An 18835-nucleotide genomic window follows, 5' to 3' on the forward strand; every position below is an offset into this window, starting at 1 on the left:
ATAAAAAGGTGAGTAGATACAAAATACTTTGATATTCTTTAGAATTTAGATTATGTATTGGCTTCACAAGACAATGTGGTTGCATAGTGAATCACACTTTTGTGCATTATTATAAAAAATGTACAATGATAGAGTAATTGTTCATTGATGCTTATTTGTTCTCTACATAAACATAAGATGAAAGAAGTTTCCGCAATTTTGGTTCTACATCAGTATAATAGCAATATGCAAAACCGGACATGGTTTACATATTCTATCAGGGCGTAGGTATGTTCATTCATAACCTGGAGCATGTTCTTTTTGTACCTACTTATTGAGCATTCATTAAATTTATAACAAAATATCTCAAAGGAAAATTCTCAAGCTTTTTATGTGTGATAAAATGAAAATTGTAGTTTCTGACCCTACCTAAGTGTAAAATATTTTCTATTAGGTACGTAGTGGTATTTAAACAGTACACTTCAAAGCTTCGTGAGCAAGTAGGTAACTGAAAATGGGCATGATGACACCAGTCGACATTGAACTTCTTTGAATTAACTGCTCATTAACCACACGATAAATACGTAAATTTTACTTAAGAATCCCGGCCTTTAATTTACCTTACTTCTACCAATTTAATTCCGTGAGCTTTATTTAAAGAATAAAGCTTGCTATTATACAAACCATAGCTGACCAAGAATTCCACATTCAAATATAATAATCAGGTACAGTCCAACGCAAATTCGAAAGACATGAAAACGTACAATCGTGTACAAATTTCAATGAGATGTAAATGTACAATCGCGCACATTGTTGGGCGCGAGGTGTGAAAGGTTATTTGTGCCGTGAATTATGAGAATTATATCTTCGACTATGATTTTACACTTCAAGCGGAAACTAGGTGGAGATTAGTGTGGACGTGACTTGATACAATATTTTTTTAATAAAGAGAATTAAAAGACAGCATGGTCCATTTTACTATTATGTTAGTTAAGTGTAATAATAAAAATTGTGTTGAACGCACTATGTTTTAGAAACATGTTTTTATGTGTTAGGCAATTGCATTAGTGTAATAAAGTTTATCCTTACTTAAATTATAAATGCAAAATTGTTTCTAACATGTTGAAAGGGAAATTAAATAACACACTTTTTATGTCTGGAGATAGTTAGGTGGCTATACAGTGACATAGGCTTTTTATCGCCGTGAAACCATGGGAATTTCCTTTAATCAGGCGAGTGATGCCGCGGGAGAAAAACTAGTTCAATATAGTAGTAAATCTATATGAGATTCTTATTTAAATGATTGTTCTAAAATTACACATTCAACAGCTCTTCAACCTGGATCTTCTATATAAAGCGTTTTTGGATTGAAACTGATAGCCAAGTTTGAGAGCTGTATAATCAAGACAGATGTTTTTCGCAAAATTGTTGAATTAATGTTACATAAACATGTCGAATATAGCTAGTTTTCATGAAGATATGGCCGGAGTGAATGATACACATCTCAGGTGCTATTATTCTATGCTAATGTGTCAATTTTATTCACAGTTTTTATATGTAAAGCAATTTGGTGCAAGGTATTCCAACGATACATGTGTTTTCTTTATAAAAAACGTGTGAAGTTATTAACTAAGTGCTATTGCAATAGTCTGGAAATGAGACAATTAACATATTAATTCGGTGAATATTTATGTGGCAAATAATTGAATGATTAATTGAGGCTGGTTGGAAAAAATATTTTAACATAATATTACCTATGTTAAAATATTTTTTTTTCATGTGTACTGTGATAGATATTAATTTAATATTATATTTATATATATTGTAATACTGTGTTATTATGATGTTTATGCTTCTAATAGAAATTCCAATAGACACTCACTGACTCAACTTAAAAAGCAGCTTTATATGTTTAAATTTGTAAATGTCTGTGTATAATAACCCTGGTTATTCCCCTCATCTTCGCAAAAAAATAATAAATCATAAGTAAAATATTTTAGTTTAATGAATACATGAAATACTAACGCACCATGTCCACACTAACACCGTCACTCGCGGCCGGGATAATAACCCGGCTCGTAGTGATTGTTTTTTCTCCACTAATAAGTGGTTGGTGTGAGCGGCGGTCGTCGATTCTAAATTATTGATTGTAGGTATGTAATGGCGATCGAATCGCACGTTCGAACGATAATGTTGCCTAATGCTCGGATAATAACAAAAGCTCGTTTTGGTGATTCGTGTGAGTTCATGATATTGGGATGAGTTAATTTAAGTATTAAATGAGGTACATGATTTTCACACTATTTTATAATTAACTCATTCTTAGTATAGTTTTATCTTGACTTGATTAAGTTATACATAAAAAGCTTGGCCGATATTTTGTTACTTACTATTAAAAAAATAGTTATCTTTACTAGTATTCTATAATCGGTTATTTAGGAAGTTACTACTGTAAAAAGCCACCAGCATACAAATCTGAAAATTTCTACACAACAAAAAGCTCTACGATTAAACTCCGTTTTCGGGTGCGTAGGTTAAAAATAGCTATCCGCTAGTTAGCTAACAAGGTGTCGGGTATCGCTATCTCCACAGATAATTTGCTAATTGCTTTCCTCTGTAATCATATACGGCAACACCGACCACTCAACTGGCAACACTCAGTTATTTGTTTTATTAACGAGCGCTAACTGGTATTATTTTCGCTCGCCAGGATCTAGTGTTTGGTTTTGTTAGTGTTTAAACGTGTAGGAAGTTATGTTTGTTGAGTTATAATGTACTAGCATAAGTTCGCGGTTGTGTTCGCGAGGTATTGAGAAAAAAATCATAGATAAGACATTATTAGTGTTGTCTGTAATTTAATGTACTGTATCATTTTTTGGGAATAAATGTGTTTCTATTCTATTCTATTCTATTCTATTAAAGAATTGAAAATTCGATCACGAGGCGGCATTTGAACCCGCGTCTTTGGACAAAATAAATCGAATCAATCCTCGTGATCCATTTTTTTTTCTAGTCTTTAAAAGTTTCTCATTTATAAAGCTTTTGAATACTATACAACTAAATGTTAAAGTCGTAGATTATTCTAATGTCTGAATTTTATAGCGATATTGAAATCGGCAACTTAAGATTTTTTAAATACCATTATAATCAAGTAATTATAATAAATTGTTTAATTCTGTAATAACACCATTATCGGTCTACATTATAAATCTTTCCAATTGTTAAACATACTTTTATACAGGTGTAATAATTTCAAAGCTGATCTAGACAAACATATAAAATTCGCACTCATATTACACTTATACACTTTAAAGTACCGCTGAGCTATTAAACTGTATAACGACTCAAATATCACCTAAATTAGACAAAGTAACACTTAAGATGTGAATTTCGCGTGAATTTGGAAACGATTACGGTGACGGGGAACAAACAGACAATGTACACAGAGTACCTACACATTGTTCTATGCGTCAAAGACTAGAGCTTTGTAGATGTGGCAGGTGGATGAATGTTATTTTTTATGTTGTTAAATTAATGTGTTGCATATTAAAAAGAAAAATTTATCTACATTCTATAATCCCTAAAATAGTCAAATAATAGAAATGGATAGTTATTTTATAATAATGTAGAATGTTCATTATTTAACAATGTACAACTAATATTTTAAGTTAAAATAAAGAAATCGATAAAATTGTAAGTGATATCGTCTCAGCTCGAATGAGCGATTTAAGTAGGATAAATCGCAAGAAGAGAGAGTTTAAAGATCAAAATTTTAAATAACAAAGCCACATTAAAGCAACAATGAACATTATACACAACAAGTATAGTAAAACACAAGCAGTATAATAGCAATTTGAACTAAAAATATGTGAATATATGTTGTAGTAGACAGTAGCGCGTCTACAATATAAAATATCTTTAGTCTATGCTTAGAAACTGGTCTTATAAAAAACAAACGTGAAGTATTTTGCCGGTAAATCGCGTTCTTACGTGTATATTCAATAGGTTTATGAGGAAAGTGATCGATAGACGATACGGTTCGTAGATACAAACATGTATTTTATATAGCAGTAGAATAATAGAGGTAATCTATCTACTCTAGAAAGAAAAAGTGCATTTTTATTAGCATAATCGGTTCATTTACTCTCATAAGATAGTGTAAGGTTTTTAAAAATGGAATTTATGAAATGATTGTTACGAAGAGAGATATCAAGACAATTCCAATTCCAAAATAAGTACTTATTGATATCAATAAATATATTTCTTTAATAGAGAGTCCAAACTATATTAAAAAATATTTTGTACCTAATCAAAATTCCCAACAATGATATTATGATATGCTATTATGAAGAAAAGTTTGGTATTATTGTAAATACTTGATTGCAATTAGATCCTGGTATTTTTAAAGATTTGTACAAACAATTTCTGTTCCAAGCTTGAATTCATAAGGTACCAACCATGGACGTATAAAAAAAGACGGACGCCGTATTACGAACAAACAACGTGAAGCCACCATAGTAAGCTAGCGATCGCGTAAAGACAATAAACACGCACACACTCTCACCATAGTAAGCTAGTCGGCCGCCATTACGTCGTGAACTACCGACTGATTAACTGCGTCACTGTTTCACAAAAAATATTTAAAATGCCGTCTTGCGTGGTTAAATGGTGTCGCAACAGTACAATTTTAAATAACAAAACACAAGGGATTACATTCCACAGGGAAGCAAGTTATTTCTTTTAGGTATGTTTTAATGACAAAATTATTACGGCAAAATTTATAGAAAAAAATACAGCCGCCATTGTCATCAACACAGCTGTTGCCATGGCAACATGGCACACACGCATGGATGTTTCGCCGCCATTACTAGGCTTCACTCAATATTTAGGCGATATACCGTCCGTCTTTTTTTATACGTCCATGGTACCAACCTAACATATTCAGCTATTTTTCCGTAATATTTCCCTCAAATTTCGGATTTAGGTTAAAAAGTATAAAAGCAAAACATCCTTGCTCAATATGGAACACGCAAATACCCCGAAATTTAATAAAACACCTTATAGGGTGTAAATTTGCGATATGAAATATGTGGAACAATAATCTTCTTGATCGGTGAAGTGATCGTAAAGTATTTGCCGCTTTTTTATTAAAAGAACTTTATATAACAAGATATTTTTTTAAATATAGCAAGACTGTCATATGTTCAGAAATAATGACTATATTTGAATCAAATTAAAAATTAGATCATAATATTTAATGTCTTTTGGGAGGTCACTTTATTAACTTAGGTATTTAATATTTCCCATTGTTATTTATTTATTTATTTTGGGCAAAAAATAAATATTAATTATTTTATTTTAGAGGAACAAGTAAGAATAAGTATTCTAATTAGAGTAATTAAAACTCATCTATCATTAAAGCCAATATATAGTTTAAACGGGAAACTGTAATAAAAATACCGATTCATCAAACTTTTCTCTAACAATTTTATAAAGACCGTCTGAAAATCGAACGTCATAAAACATAATGGAATTCAGTTTAGAAACTTCGCCTGCAATTGTCAGCACTCGCGACACGTCGTTTTGCATTTTATATCATTCGCTTAACGTTTTTGAACGTTATGTTGACATGCTAATGTTGCTATTCATTTTAAAATTCGAACACGGAACTGAACTTTTCTTCTTCTTGCGTTTGTTTTTTTTTTTTGATGAAATTAAAATTTATTCTAAATTCAAAGATCTGCAATATTTGACGAGGAAATTTAAGTGCTTTGTTTTATGTGTTTTTTTATGTTTAGCAAGTTTACCTTTTAAATATTTTTATGTACATTTTCTATTGAATTCGATAAACCCAGTGAGAGTGTAATATTTATAGTACCTAATGAATGACGTCTAAAGAAAAGTTGTTCATAGTGGTGAGCATTTTCAGTTGACTTATAAAAATCACAGAACATAATATGTGAAACTCTAAGAGCTCGGCTATAGGTATCTACTAATTATTTACATTTTCTACAAGCGTATTTTATAAAAAATTCTTACGGTCTACCACCACACAAGACACAAGTCCATGCGAACGAAGTCACGGGCACGAGCTAGTTTCACATCATACGCTTACAAATGAATTTGTACCTATCCAATACAGTTAAAAAGTATAAAAACAGGAACAACGTAATGTCCTCAACGACAACAGTGTACATCGTGAATGTAAATTCGGTAATTTGAAGCACTTGGCGTACCTTATGTGCGAATCACGCATAAAATTACAATAATACACACCCTTATTGTGGTTCACAATATGCTATATGTTTAAATTTATAGGTTATTTGAAGGGTACGTTGTACGTAATTGTCTATCATGTGGTGTCTAATTGAAGGCATACAATTTAATATCGTTTTCATTCATAGTCCGGGATACATCGCCCATTTTTGCAAGTGATTACTATCAAGCTAATTTTTCGTGAGTAGCTTTATTTTGATGAGATGCCCAATAATTTCATGTACAAAACTCTCGATTGTGGTAGCTACCAGAGGAAACAAGGATAAAATATTTTGATTTGATGGTTCTCAAATATTAATTACTAACTGAATGTTTTTTCTTGTTCAATCTCAAGATAATTATCTAAATTATTCGAAAAAATATTTGTCCTACAAAATCTATGGTTTGATCAAAGAGTCCCCCTTTCCAATGTGTATCGATAACGAAGTCATCATAAATGATTACTAACCAGCTGATTTTTTTATTTTCACTTATTTAATACTTATATAATTCAACAGACATATTGTCCTACAAATTGCGTAATAAATATTTGAGAACCGTCAAATCAAAAATTTTTATCCTTGTTACCTCTGTAAGCTACCACAATCGAGAGTTTCGTACATGAAATTATTGGGCATCTCATCAAAATAAAGCTACTCACGAAAAATTAGCTTGATAGTAATCACTTGCAAAAATGGGCGATGTATCCCGGACTATCACATTTTAAAAGAGAAATTTCACATTTCCATCAAACTTTGACGGGACAAAATAGTTAGGTTGATTAAATTTAGTTTTAAATTAATTGTACCTATCTACGCTTTATCTATCTCTTCTATAACTGAGACTAATTTTGCGTTACCTATTATCGAATCTGTTCAGGCTTTAAGAGATTTTTTTTTATATTTATCAAGAGATCTAATAACGAATGTAGAGGCTATAATGTAATTAAATAATCCAAATGCCATTCTTAACCACGCTTTTCATATTATTGAAAAATAAGATTTTAATTATTTTTCAACGTTTTTATAACATACTAGCTGTACTGTGCGGTTTCACTCGCAGTGCTCCGCTCCTGTTGGTCTTAGCGTGATGATAGCCTTCATAAATGGGCTAACTAACACTGAAAGAATTTTTCAAATCGGACCAGTAGTTCCTTAGATTAACGTGTTCAAACAAACAAACTCTTCAGCTTAATAATATTAGTATAAATTCAAATGTCCAACCAAATGGTATGTTAATAAGAGAAAACAGAGAGCAACAATATAAAAGGACATTAGAAGCAACAATGCAGCAGACATGTTCAGAGAAGCTATTGAAATGTAAACTAAAGCGTTAACCTCTTGGATGTATGGGTTTGTTAGTTATTATTACATCTTAAAACTTACTTTTAAATATCCCTATTAGTTGGTATGAAATAGGACTTTATATGAATAAGACTCTTTGAACTAGTGCTCTTAATCGTGAGCAAAAAGTACTATTGCCATAGACATTACTACCTAACTGAAAGTCTAGTCTAAATCGATTTGGTGATATGCCCAACGCAGATCACGATCATGAATGAATGAATGAATGAATGAATGAATGAATGAATGAAAAATACTTTATTGTACACCTTATAGAATACATTTTACAAACTTCAAAATATAATATAGCAATGTACAGTAGGCGGCCTTATCGCTGGCAGCGATCTCTACCAGGCAACCCAGAAAAGATGAGGAAAATAGATGATGAATAATGATGAATAATCATGCTACGAATAATAAACATACCGCTACAAGTTGATAGACTGCAACATTACAACTATAATACATTATTTTTTAATAATGTTGTTAATTTAGGTCAGAATTATAACCTCTTTGTAAAACAATTATTATTGAAATGAAACTTCTTTAGGCGCGGGGGTAAAATTTCAAGGTCGCGTCATGGCAATACCATCACGTCATGGAGTAAGCCGACAATTTTGGTAGCTTTGAATCTTGCTAAAGAAGTTTCACTGACACGTGTGCTCGGCACAGACGCATCATCACATTAATATGACAGTTTAAACAGCCGAGAAAATAGTGAGAAAATGATCCCTTTCTCGATGTACAGTGCAGCTATCATATATTAATAATGTACGGCGTTTATCCGTCGCTTGTGAATAATTCATTAATCGCCCGGGAGGTCGTACACTCAGATAGTCTAGATAGACTAAAGACGCGTTATTACTTATTATGTAAGTATATTTTAATTCTATGGGAAAATATACTATTTATTTAAATTGAAAAGAAGAAAATTAGGACATTATTTTTAAACTTGATACAAGTTTTGTATGGCAAGCTAAAAATTACACTAAAAGATCTAAAATCTCACTCTATACTATGTATATCGATACTAATATAATAATATTATAAAGCTGAAAAGTTTGTTTGTTTGAACGCGCTAATCTCAGGAACTACTGGTCCGATTTGAAAAATTATTTCAGTGTTAGATAGCCCATTTATCAAGGAAGGATATAGGCTATTTACCATCACGCTAAGACCAACAGGAACGGAGCAATGCGGGTGACACCCCGGGGCACAACTAGTACAGAATACATACAAAATTTAATTACAGAATTTAATAATTGAATCGAAAGCCGGTTATGGCATTATATTATGCTTCTACGAGTAATATACCTACTACCAAACCAATACCTACTTCCAACCAATGTTAATACAAATTATTTTTACTACTTTCATTTTGTTAACTAATACGAAATTCATAACGTACAGAATTTTAATGACAAGACTGTCCCTTAAATAAGGTTTCATAAATTTCATGCGTTTAAAACGAAACAAGAAACAGTGTGATATTACAAGTGTTTTAATTAATAATAAATTCATTATACATACCTTATTTGACCCAGTTTTTTATCATGAGACTGATATATTTGGAACATAAAATGATGTGTGAATTCTTTTGTTCGTGTGTTTTTACTGTTCACTTAAAATTGTGTACTTTTATAAAACTGAGTTAAGAACAGATACAAATCTAATAAGGTTTATCTTTTATATATATAAGATCTATGCAACCGGTGATAAATAATAAATACATATTTGAAAAAAAATTGTCTGGAACACTAGTTGAAGGTTATATTTTAGTTTAAGTTCTTCCAGACAGATGTATTTTTTAAATACATTATTAGATGATATAGGTACTGATTAAGAATTAAAAGATAGTTAATAGCAAGATAATCTGTTTAGTTTCTCGATTAAAATCATACGTATGAAAATATTCGTCAGTGTTGTGAACTGGCCCAGCCTTGTCTTCTAAGCATTTTTAAAACTTACTCTATGATGAAAGCAAGATAGAATCTTCACAGATATCATTGAATTACATTTCAATAGAACATGTGATGATGTGACATAACATAAATATTTAATATCGTCAGCTTTATAGAATCTATTTTAGTTTTTGTGCTTTAGCAACGTGTGAGATTCACACCTGGAGTGGAAAGAAAAAGAAAGCACTAGTAGATTTTGTAATTGGTAGAGTATTAATATTATTTAGTAGAGGTAGACATGGAAGATGCATAGTAAGATAGATCTGTCCAATATATATATATATCAGGAAGCCTGTACGTGTAAAATAATAATCAAGAAGGTCCAGAGTCCGAACTTAGGTAGAGTCAAAATAAGTCAAAGCTTATCACAAACTTCTTCGGGTACCTTCTTCTTCGGGCACCCACTAAAATAGGTAATTCGCGAATATGTGAATTATAATGTGTACCTTATAAACGTTTTTCATGCATTTCAATATGATTTTAATAATGTACGAAAATTAGTAAAGTTTTTAATTTCATTATGATTTGCAGGTATCGAGATGAGGCGCTTTGCTGGTCGGAAAGGTGAGCTAAATATTTCTTCACTAATGTTAATAAACTTAATAATTCATTATTATTAATAAGAAGTAGATATAGATACCGATGAATAATGAATTCTACAGAAGCTTTATATGGAAAAGATAGGAAATGGTTTTTCAATTTTCTCAAGTTAAAACCGAATATAATATAGTTAGAACGAAATAGAACGTAATAATTAAAAAGGCATAATATAGTAAAAACGATTATTATAAAACAAACAAACAGACGAATGATTATAATCACTGAATGCAAATATTTATCCAACCAAGGTAACACGATCCTATTAAATTGATCATGAGATGTAGTATTATTTGTTTTGCACGCCTCATAAGCGAAGCGTTGAGGTGGGTACTACTGTCACTTCGCGCAAAACATCTGATTTTTCAAACTTAAAATGTCTTTATGTATCATACATTGCACTTGTAAGATAATACATACACACACATATTAAGAAAAAACACTATTTTTAACGTTCATGATATTTTTGATGTCATTTTTGTTATTTAAACTAGTTAAAAACAGTTTAAAAAAGTTCTGTCTTGGACGTCCGTGTGTCTGTATGTGCGGATCCTTTTTCTTGTTAACACGATAGCGACCGAAATACTTTACTAATCGAGTCTTTTTTTTTCTCTTACGCTTGAGTATGCTCAGGAATAGAACCCTTTCATTTTTCAGGGTCTGATTCGATGTGGTTTAATTGTTATTAAATAAACAAAAATAATAATTAATAAATATTTATTAAAAAAAATTATGAGGCGTGCACTTTTGGATTTTCCAAATTATTTATATTTATAGCGTATAGTTCAAGCTTTGTGCTAGTAGTTTTGAGTATATTAAACCATACCTACTCTAAATTAGCATAAACCTTGAACAATTGAATCTTATCATTAGAAAAGTTCATCAGTCTCTTGGAACTTTTTTATAATTTTATGCTACCAATTTGAAATTTTATTGACGACTAGACTTGCCGGTTCTACGTTAAAATTAAAATAACTAATTTTATATTTTGTTTAATTATTTCAATAACATACGTGTAATTACCTTAGGGCGCGTTCCCACCGTGTCGTAACGACAGATAATCGTGTAGTTTTAAGTGTCGTGGCTTATATGTTTAAATGGAGGTGTTCACATTTAGAACGACACAATTTACTGTCGTCTACGACAGTTTTTGCAGTGACGACACTTTGTCGTGACAGTGGGAACGGCAAGCACGACAGTCGTAAAACGATAAAAAAATCGTGGACGGCAACTCTATGACGTCCATTGAACTCAGGAGAGTAAACGCACTAGTAATCACCAAGCGAAGGCAGAGGCGACTAGATTTGTAGCTTGCTGATGATGTGTAAACGACAAAGCGACTGCCAGGAAACGATAAAATGTCATCGCGATCCAATGGGAACAGCTAGATACGACAGTCGCTAAACGATAAAAAATGTTGACGACAAACAATCGTTATAATGGGAACAGGTAGAGACGACAGTTGTCGAACGATAAATTAGTCGTTACGACATAGTGGGAACGCGCCCTAACACATACAAGTACTTACAATACCTTACCTTACAACATATTTGAAAGACATTACATCGTACAGATTACAGGAATATTTATATTATACCTTTTTACCTTTTACCTCTAAAACAGAGGCCGTATTATGACCTCTTATTTCCAGTCAGTTTACGCCGTGAATTGAGCTGACTGGACAATTCATATAATACCACAATTAACCGTGGCTGGTTATTGCGATCATAATATGAATTTGCCAGTCAGTTCAATTCAGGGCATAAACTGTCTGGAAATAAGAGGTCATACAGTTACGGCCCCAGTATGACTTTAAAATTGTCTTCATTAATGAGTGTTGTGATATAGCAAACACTCAAAACTGCGGTCACTATATAATATCGACAGCTCTAAGAGCGTTTTCACATTATCCGATCCGATATCGGATATCGGAAGCCGATAACCGATATCCGATATCGGAGGGAAGTAAAATGTATGAAATATGTACCTGTCTTTCACATTGTCCGATCCGATATCGGATATCGGAGCCGACACCGATATGCCCGTGAGCTATCGGACGATAATGTTCAGTGTTGCCAACACAATTTTCGAAAACGCAGTATACCAACAGCAAAAAAGCACTAGTTTGTGTATTTTCAGTCTTTATAGGGCGCTAAATCTTTAAAAAAATTCTTTGCTTTAACCTAAAATCCTTTCTATTAAAAGAAACCTTTTTTTATTAAGAAAACACACATTTAAGTATTTATAAGCATTAAAAATACGATTTATACGGCAGCTAATTTAATTACCGTATTAAAATATACGGCAATTGCCTAAACTGAAGTAAACAAAAATATATTGCGTTCTTAAATTCAAATATCTATCTTCGAAAATATTAGTGTCTATCATCTGTTATTTTAACTCATTCTGCCTCGCTCCTCCTCCTACTCGGATGTTGGTTGTGCTCTGTGGTTGTGCTGTTTATTATATTGTTGTCATTGAATGCTTTGTTTTTAACCGACTTCAAAAAAAGGAGGAGATTTCACACCGATTTTATTTTTATTTTGAATTAACAACAAAGAATATTTGAAAACTCTTAATTCTAAAATAATTGTTTGTGACAGTAAAATAATTTATATATCTTTACTTACAGGAAATTACAACAATCATATTATAAAATATATATTTGAACGGGTGACAATATTATTTGCAGTGTAATAAGAAAAAGAATAGAAAATGTGAACAAAGATTGTATCACTTAATAAATTTATCATAGGTACTACATGAACTTTTATAAATGTATATTGTGAAAAAATGACTAAATGACTAGGTAGGTCTTGTTAAAAATACATTTAATATATTTTGAAAGGTATTTACTGATACATAATATGTATTACTAAAACTATTAACTAATACTAGGTTGTAGTAGGTATTGATATAAATTTATTTAATTTATTATGTGTTAAGATACCTTAATACTATACAAATGACCGATATCAAAACTATTTAGTAAATAGCACATCTAAATAATATGCAGTAATTAATGATATCAAATCTTTTTTACATTTTACTTTTCTTTTTTTGAAGTTATTTTTCTTACGTAGTTATTTTTAATGTATGTACAAGTATGATCTATCATTTGAATTTTTTTTTATTATACCTTTTTTATCAACTGGCAATTTAGTTTAGTTTTCGCTAAAAATTTCTGGCAACACTCATGATGATATCGGAAGGATTTTATCGGACAATGTGAAAGGGGAAATTGTATCCGATATCGGATATCGGCTATCGGTGTCCGATATCCGATATCGGATCGGATAATGTGAAAACGCTCTAATTCAAGGGTCGGTCAGCTAAAGGATTATTTTGTGGCTTAGATAACAATGGGTATGGGCTGTAGGGTTGCCAACAGGATGTTAAAATTTTAAATTAAATTTCACACAGGTTTTTTTTGTGTAGGATAGTTACTAAATTATTATTTTAAAATTTTTACTCACTCAATACATTTGTATAACACGATTTTTTAAATTTATATTATATATATTTATAAAACAATTTTAAGTAAAGAAATATATTTTACGTTTTTCATAAAATCAATTACACTTGAATCCATTATTACATCTTGCAAATGGATTATTTTATATCTATTCGTATTGTTATTTCTCAAATAATTATATACTTAATTATTATTTGCAAGGCCAGTTTCGTCAGCCATGTGCAAACAAGCGAAGGAATCATGCGAGATTTGTAAATTCATAATAATTATCGAGACGATGCAGATGTCGTGATTATATTGGTATGGTAACATTTATTGTAATATTTATTGCATACAAAATATTTTAAAGTTCCAACTGTAGTTAGTAAGTACTAATTGGTTTGGTTGCAATGGTGTGTTTAAAATAAGATAAAATTTTAAATTTAACATAGATGTAATTTTCTTTCATTTATCGAAATAACGTGCAAATTAATGCTAGAATGATCAATATGAAACATTAATCAACGTTAAACATCGATAAATAACGAAATTATGAATAATATCTACTAAAATAATATTCCAAAGCTTTCTAGAATATCATTAAGTTCAGAAAATTATAAAAAAAAACTATTAAATTATAACTGGAAATATATACAATTAATATCTAGTGGCAGCCCTACAATATTGGATCAGAGTATCCAAAGGGTTCCGTGCGGTCGCCAATTACGGTTTCGGCCCCGTCACAGAGCTTCGTGATTGTTGTTTAATTGTTTTTATGTTGTTTCCATACAACATGTTGTGGTGATGTTTAATGTTTCGTTGCTGTATTGCTTCGGTTTGTACTTTATACAATGTTACGGCTTAATGGCTTGTTACGGGTTTGGTTGTGGAGAGCCCGTTTTGGAAATTTCGGGAAGTTTTTTCAGTGTTTAAACCTATTCCTCTTGATAGCAAAACAATAAAATTTATCCAATTTTACGAAGTCAGTATCACCTACACTCGATTTTTCGATTTGTAATTTTAGATGTATTGACTTCGATCAATAAATTTATTTTAATAAAATTTTCCTGATTTATTATTTTCCATTAAAAACAAACGCGAAAAAAGTTATTCCGTTAATTGTTTATAATCCTTGTCTTTTAGAAGAAAAACAATATAATTTGAAAAACATTTAAAATAATAATATGTCATGATGAAGGCGACTTTCTAGATTGACGTTTGTACAAACAACGATGAAAAATAGAGTTAACAATGTAACGAACATTAAGAAATAATACTATTAAACAATAGATATTTATAATTTATTTATAGCATATCAATTTGTTGACCCTATACTAGACACTTAAGTCTAAATAACCCTTAAAGTAAAGGCGTAAGCTTCTTTTTAAAATAACATTGAATTTAAGGTAGATGTTTAAAAGTTTTCACATAGAATCGTCCGTAAACATGACCTTAATTATATTTTTATTAACGACCCACTCATATAAAGAAATGGCGGTTTTTAATATGATAAACAAACAAACTTAACAGCTAATGTGTTTATGTGTGATTAGACGTCGTGGGAATGATAATATAAGAACAATTTCATACTTATGTATTGAGTATGGCGTAAAATATTACTTTGAAAGACAATAAAACTTATACTTTGTATAATGGAACTACGAAAATCATAAAATCGATAATGAAATATCCAATTGAATCAAAACTAAGTTTACATTGTGGGTGTTTTTCGCCATGTGTTCACTTTAACAGTTAACTGTTATATTGTGCTTGAAATACTAGCTCAAATTCCACTTTATTTCATACTAGGTTTCCGCCCGCAGCTTCGCCCGCGCAGTCAAAGAAAAACCCGCATAGTTCCCGTTCCCGTGGGATTTCGGGGATTGCGTCATTTTCCCGGGATAAAAAGTAGCCTATGTCCTTTCTCGGATATCAAAATATCTCCATACCTAATTTCATGAAAATTGGTTTAGTAGTTTAGGCGTGATTGAGTAACAGACAGACAGACAGAGTTACTTTCGCATTTATAATATTAGTATGGATATGTATTTTAAACTTATTTCAAAGAGGGTACTATACTACACCTACTACAGGTGCGGTTTTAATAAAACTTATAATCTACCTACCCGGTAAACTTCGTGTCGTATAAACCACATGAAATTCAGTTTATAGAGTAATTCCAACATAATTATAGCGTTATAATTTTACGAAATCGAAGTACTGTATAATAATTATCTTCCCATAATGATATAATACGGAATTACCAATACCATATATCGAGCGATCAAATACCACTTAATGTTACATCGTAAACCAATCTCGCATATTTGCATTGCAGCAAACCTGTTTAATTAAATCGATTAAAAAAATCGAGTAAAAAATCGAGAAAAATATCTTGATTTTGGTCGCGAATAATTCTGTCTCAGTGCGTTTTATTTTTAAATTAACGTCGATGCGCGTACGCAGCCGATTATTAAGTTAAACGCCCCAATTTGCGGAGGTCTGAGTAAGCTATAAATCTTCGTGAATTATTTTTTCATTAAGGTATAGTATATATATACCATATCGATGGCGGTAGCGTTGGTATTCTATTACACAGAATATTCAGTGTTAAAAATTATGAATTTATTTTCCAAAAAAAAAATTAGAATGCGTTAACTAGACTACATAATATACTTAAAGTCTATATGAAAGTAAATTAGAAAAAAATGATAACTGAAAAAAATTTCATATTCTAATATTTACCATTTATTATTTTTTTTTCTTACGAGGTAACGGATATATAGAAAGCTTTAAAAACGAGTAACATCAGTCAGGCACATATTTTTATATTATTCAAAAGCATTGAAAAAATATTTTACAAAGTGGACAGTCTATATATCACAACTCTAGGTACTGTAAATTATTATGACAACATCAGCATTATTGAAACTGCCCGTGAAACTAGCTCGAAGTCATACGCTATTGCACGCCTCATAAGCGAAGCGTTGAGGTGGGTACTACTGTCACTTCGCGCAAAACATCTGATTTTTCAAACTTAAAATGTCTTTATGTATCATACATTGCACTTGTAAGATAATACATAAACACACATATTAAGAAAAAACACTATTTTTAACGTTCATGATATTTTTGATGTCATTTTTGTTATTTAAACTAGTTAAAAAACAGTTTAAAAAAGTTCTGTCTTGGACATCCGTGTGTCTGTATGTGCGGATCCTTTTTCTTGTTAACACGATAGCAACCGAAATACTTTACTAATCGAGTCTTTTTTTTTCTCTTACGCTTGAGTATGCTCAGGAATAGAACCCTTTCATTTTTCAGGGTCTGATTCGATGTGGTTTAATTGTTATTAAATAAACAAAAATAATAATTAATAAATATTTATTAAAAAAAAATTATGAGGCGTGCACTTTTGGATTTTCCAAATTATTTTTATGTTTTTTTTTGCAAAACCAAAACAATTTCTTATAAACCGCTTTTTTGAGAATTCAAAATAAAATAGATTTACTTAATCAATCAATCGCGGTAAAAAAAAAACTAGTGTTACCAGTCAAGAGATACAAAATTACTGATGTTATTTGAACTGATTAACACTAAATAAAACTATTTTAAAATTTCAACACAATACCACATAAATGCATCCTTTTTAACAACATAGCTAGTACATAAATAATAAAAATTATAGACTAACCATTGCATCTGTCCAATTTACAACGCGTAACAATTTTACGCGATATTCTAGCAAATGGCGGCCATAAATCATGTCAAAGTGATGAATATTTCGTAATTAATATCGAATAATATGACATCGTTTAACCATTAATCGATACTTGTATCGCTCGATCGATAAATTGTCTTGGTGTTAATATGGTTTGTATTAAATCGATACATCGATTAATAATCGAGACCTCCTGGCTCCTGTGAACCGTGAATGACAGATTGGCGTTAATGGACGATTTTTGTAACTATTAGAGATTTTAATAATAAAAATCTTATTTGAATCTAATTTTAGTTTAGTTAGAAGTATCAGGGCTCTACAAACAGTCACGATGAAAAATTTTCTTCACTAATTTTAAATTTGTAGAGCGAGTTTTGTGCACTTCTTATTTTTCTGCTAATTTGCTCGTGTTGTTTAAAGTCACTACGCCCGTGCGTCACCATGAAAAAAGATTTCAAAATGCACACTTTGACGATACATTATCGACGATTAATTAATTATCTTTGGGTACAGTAAAGACTATAGACCATATTTGTAAGAAATTATGGTAGTGTAAAGTGAATGTATTAAATATTATGTCCTAATAAAAATTTTGTAAAATTCTTATAAATTAATTGGTATTTGTACAAAGTGTCTACAAGGTAGATATTGGTACAATAAATTTATCTTTATCAAAAGATCTGATACCATACATTCACCTGTTATTTTTTATCTCCTATTGTTTACTGTAATTGTGAAGAATTATATTACATATACAGTGGTGGACGTTTAATTAGAAACACGTAACAGGATGAAGTAGTCATCAAATTTATTTACTTTTGTGTATTAACGTATTAGTGATTAAGCATTATTTCATATGTAATAGAACACCCGTTAATCTAGTTTTATAATAAATTGCTTATTTTTAATCAAACGTTAGCTTAAATTAATAAAATTAAACAACTTTAAGTGAAACCTGATTTCCAAGCATTTTCAGTCTGGACAACAAATTAGAAACAGCATGCTTCGAGTGTTCCAAAGTCAAAACCTGTTGAAATGCCGACAATATTTTTTCTTCTACAAATATTTGCACCGTTTTTTAAACATTCCGTATAAAAGTTTCTGAAAATTAATTTGCTTTGCAGTATAAATGGGTAAAAGTAACAATTGTGACCCATCAACAACAAAAATTATTTTAAGTTTACATTTTGACAAAAACTGGAGTTACAGGAAAGAATAAAATCATTTAGAGTGTTTGATAAAAAGATATTCAACGCTACAGTTTATTTAATAGAGCATGGTACTTCTGATTAAGTGCCTAAAAAAGCTCGACCATGAAAAACCACTGCTCGCGAGCATAAGCAAATAATTATTTTCTCAAAGATGGATCCATTTAAAGGTTCCAATTCTATTAGAAAATATGTTTTTGCAAACGTGTTAAAATCTCATACAATCTAAGGCACGACGTTGTAAAGCCGTTGTTGTCTATAAAGATTATAACAGTCTAAAAACAACCCCATACATGCCCATACTATAATGTTTCCTC

General features: G+C 30.8%; 1 protein-coding gene across 2 annotated transcripts in view; it reads left to right on the forward strand.

Moving 5' to 3' along the window:
* trh (PAS domain-containing protein trachealess) overlaps nucleotides 1-18835 on the forward strand; it is a 157315-nt gene that overhangs the window by 12552 nt on the left and 125928 nt on the right. For both annotated transcript variants that reach the window (XM_090113548.1, XM_090113549.1), the window contains exon 2: nucleotides 10070-10102. In XM_090113548.1, the coding sequence (XP_089969674.1) occupies nucleotides 10070-10102 (33 nt within the window). The remainder of the gene's footprint in view (nucleotides 1-10069; nucleotides 10103-18835) is intronic.

The sequence above is a fragment of the Colias eurytheme genome, chromosome 20, assembly GCF_061535395.1.
Source record: "Colias eurytheme isolate Ceu_HAF_F1 chromosome 20, ilColEury1 Martin Lab GWU primary, whole genome shotgun sequence".
Lineage (NCBI taxonomy): Eukaryota > Metazoa > Arthropoda > Insecta > Lepidoptera > Pieridae > Colias > Colias eurytheme.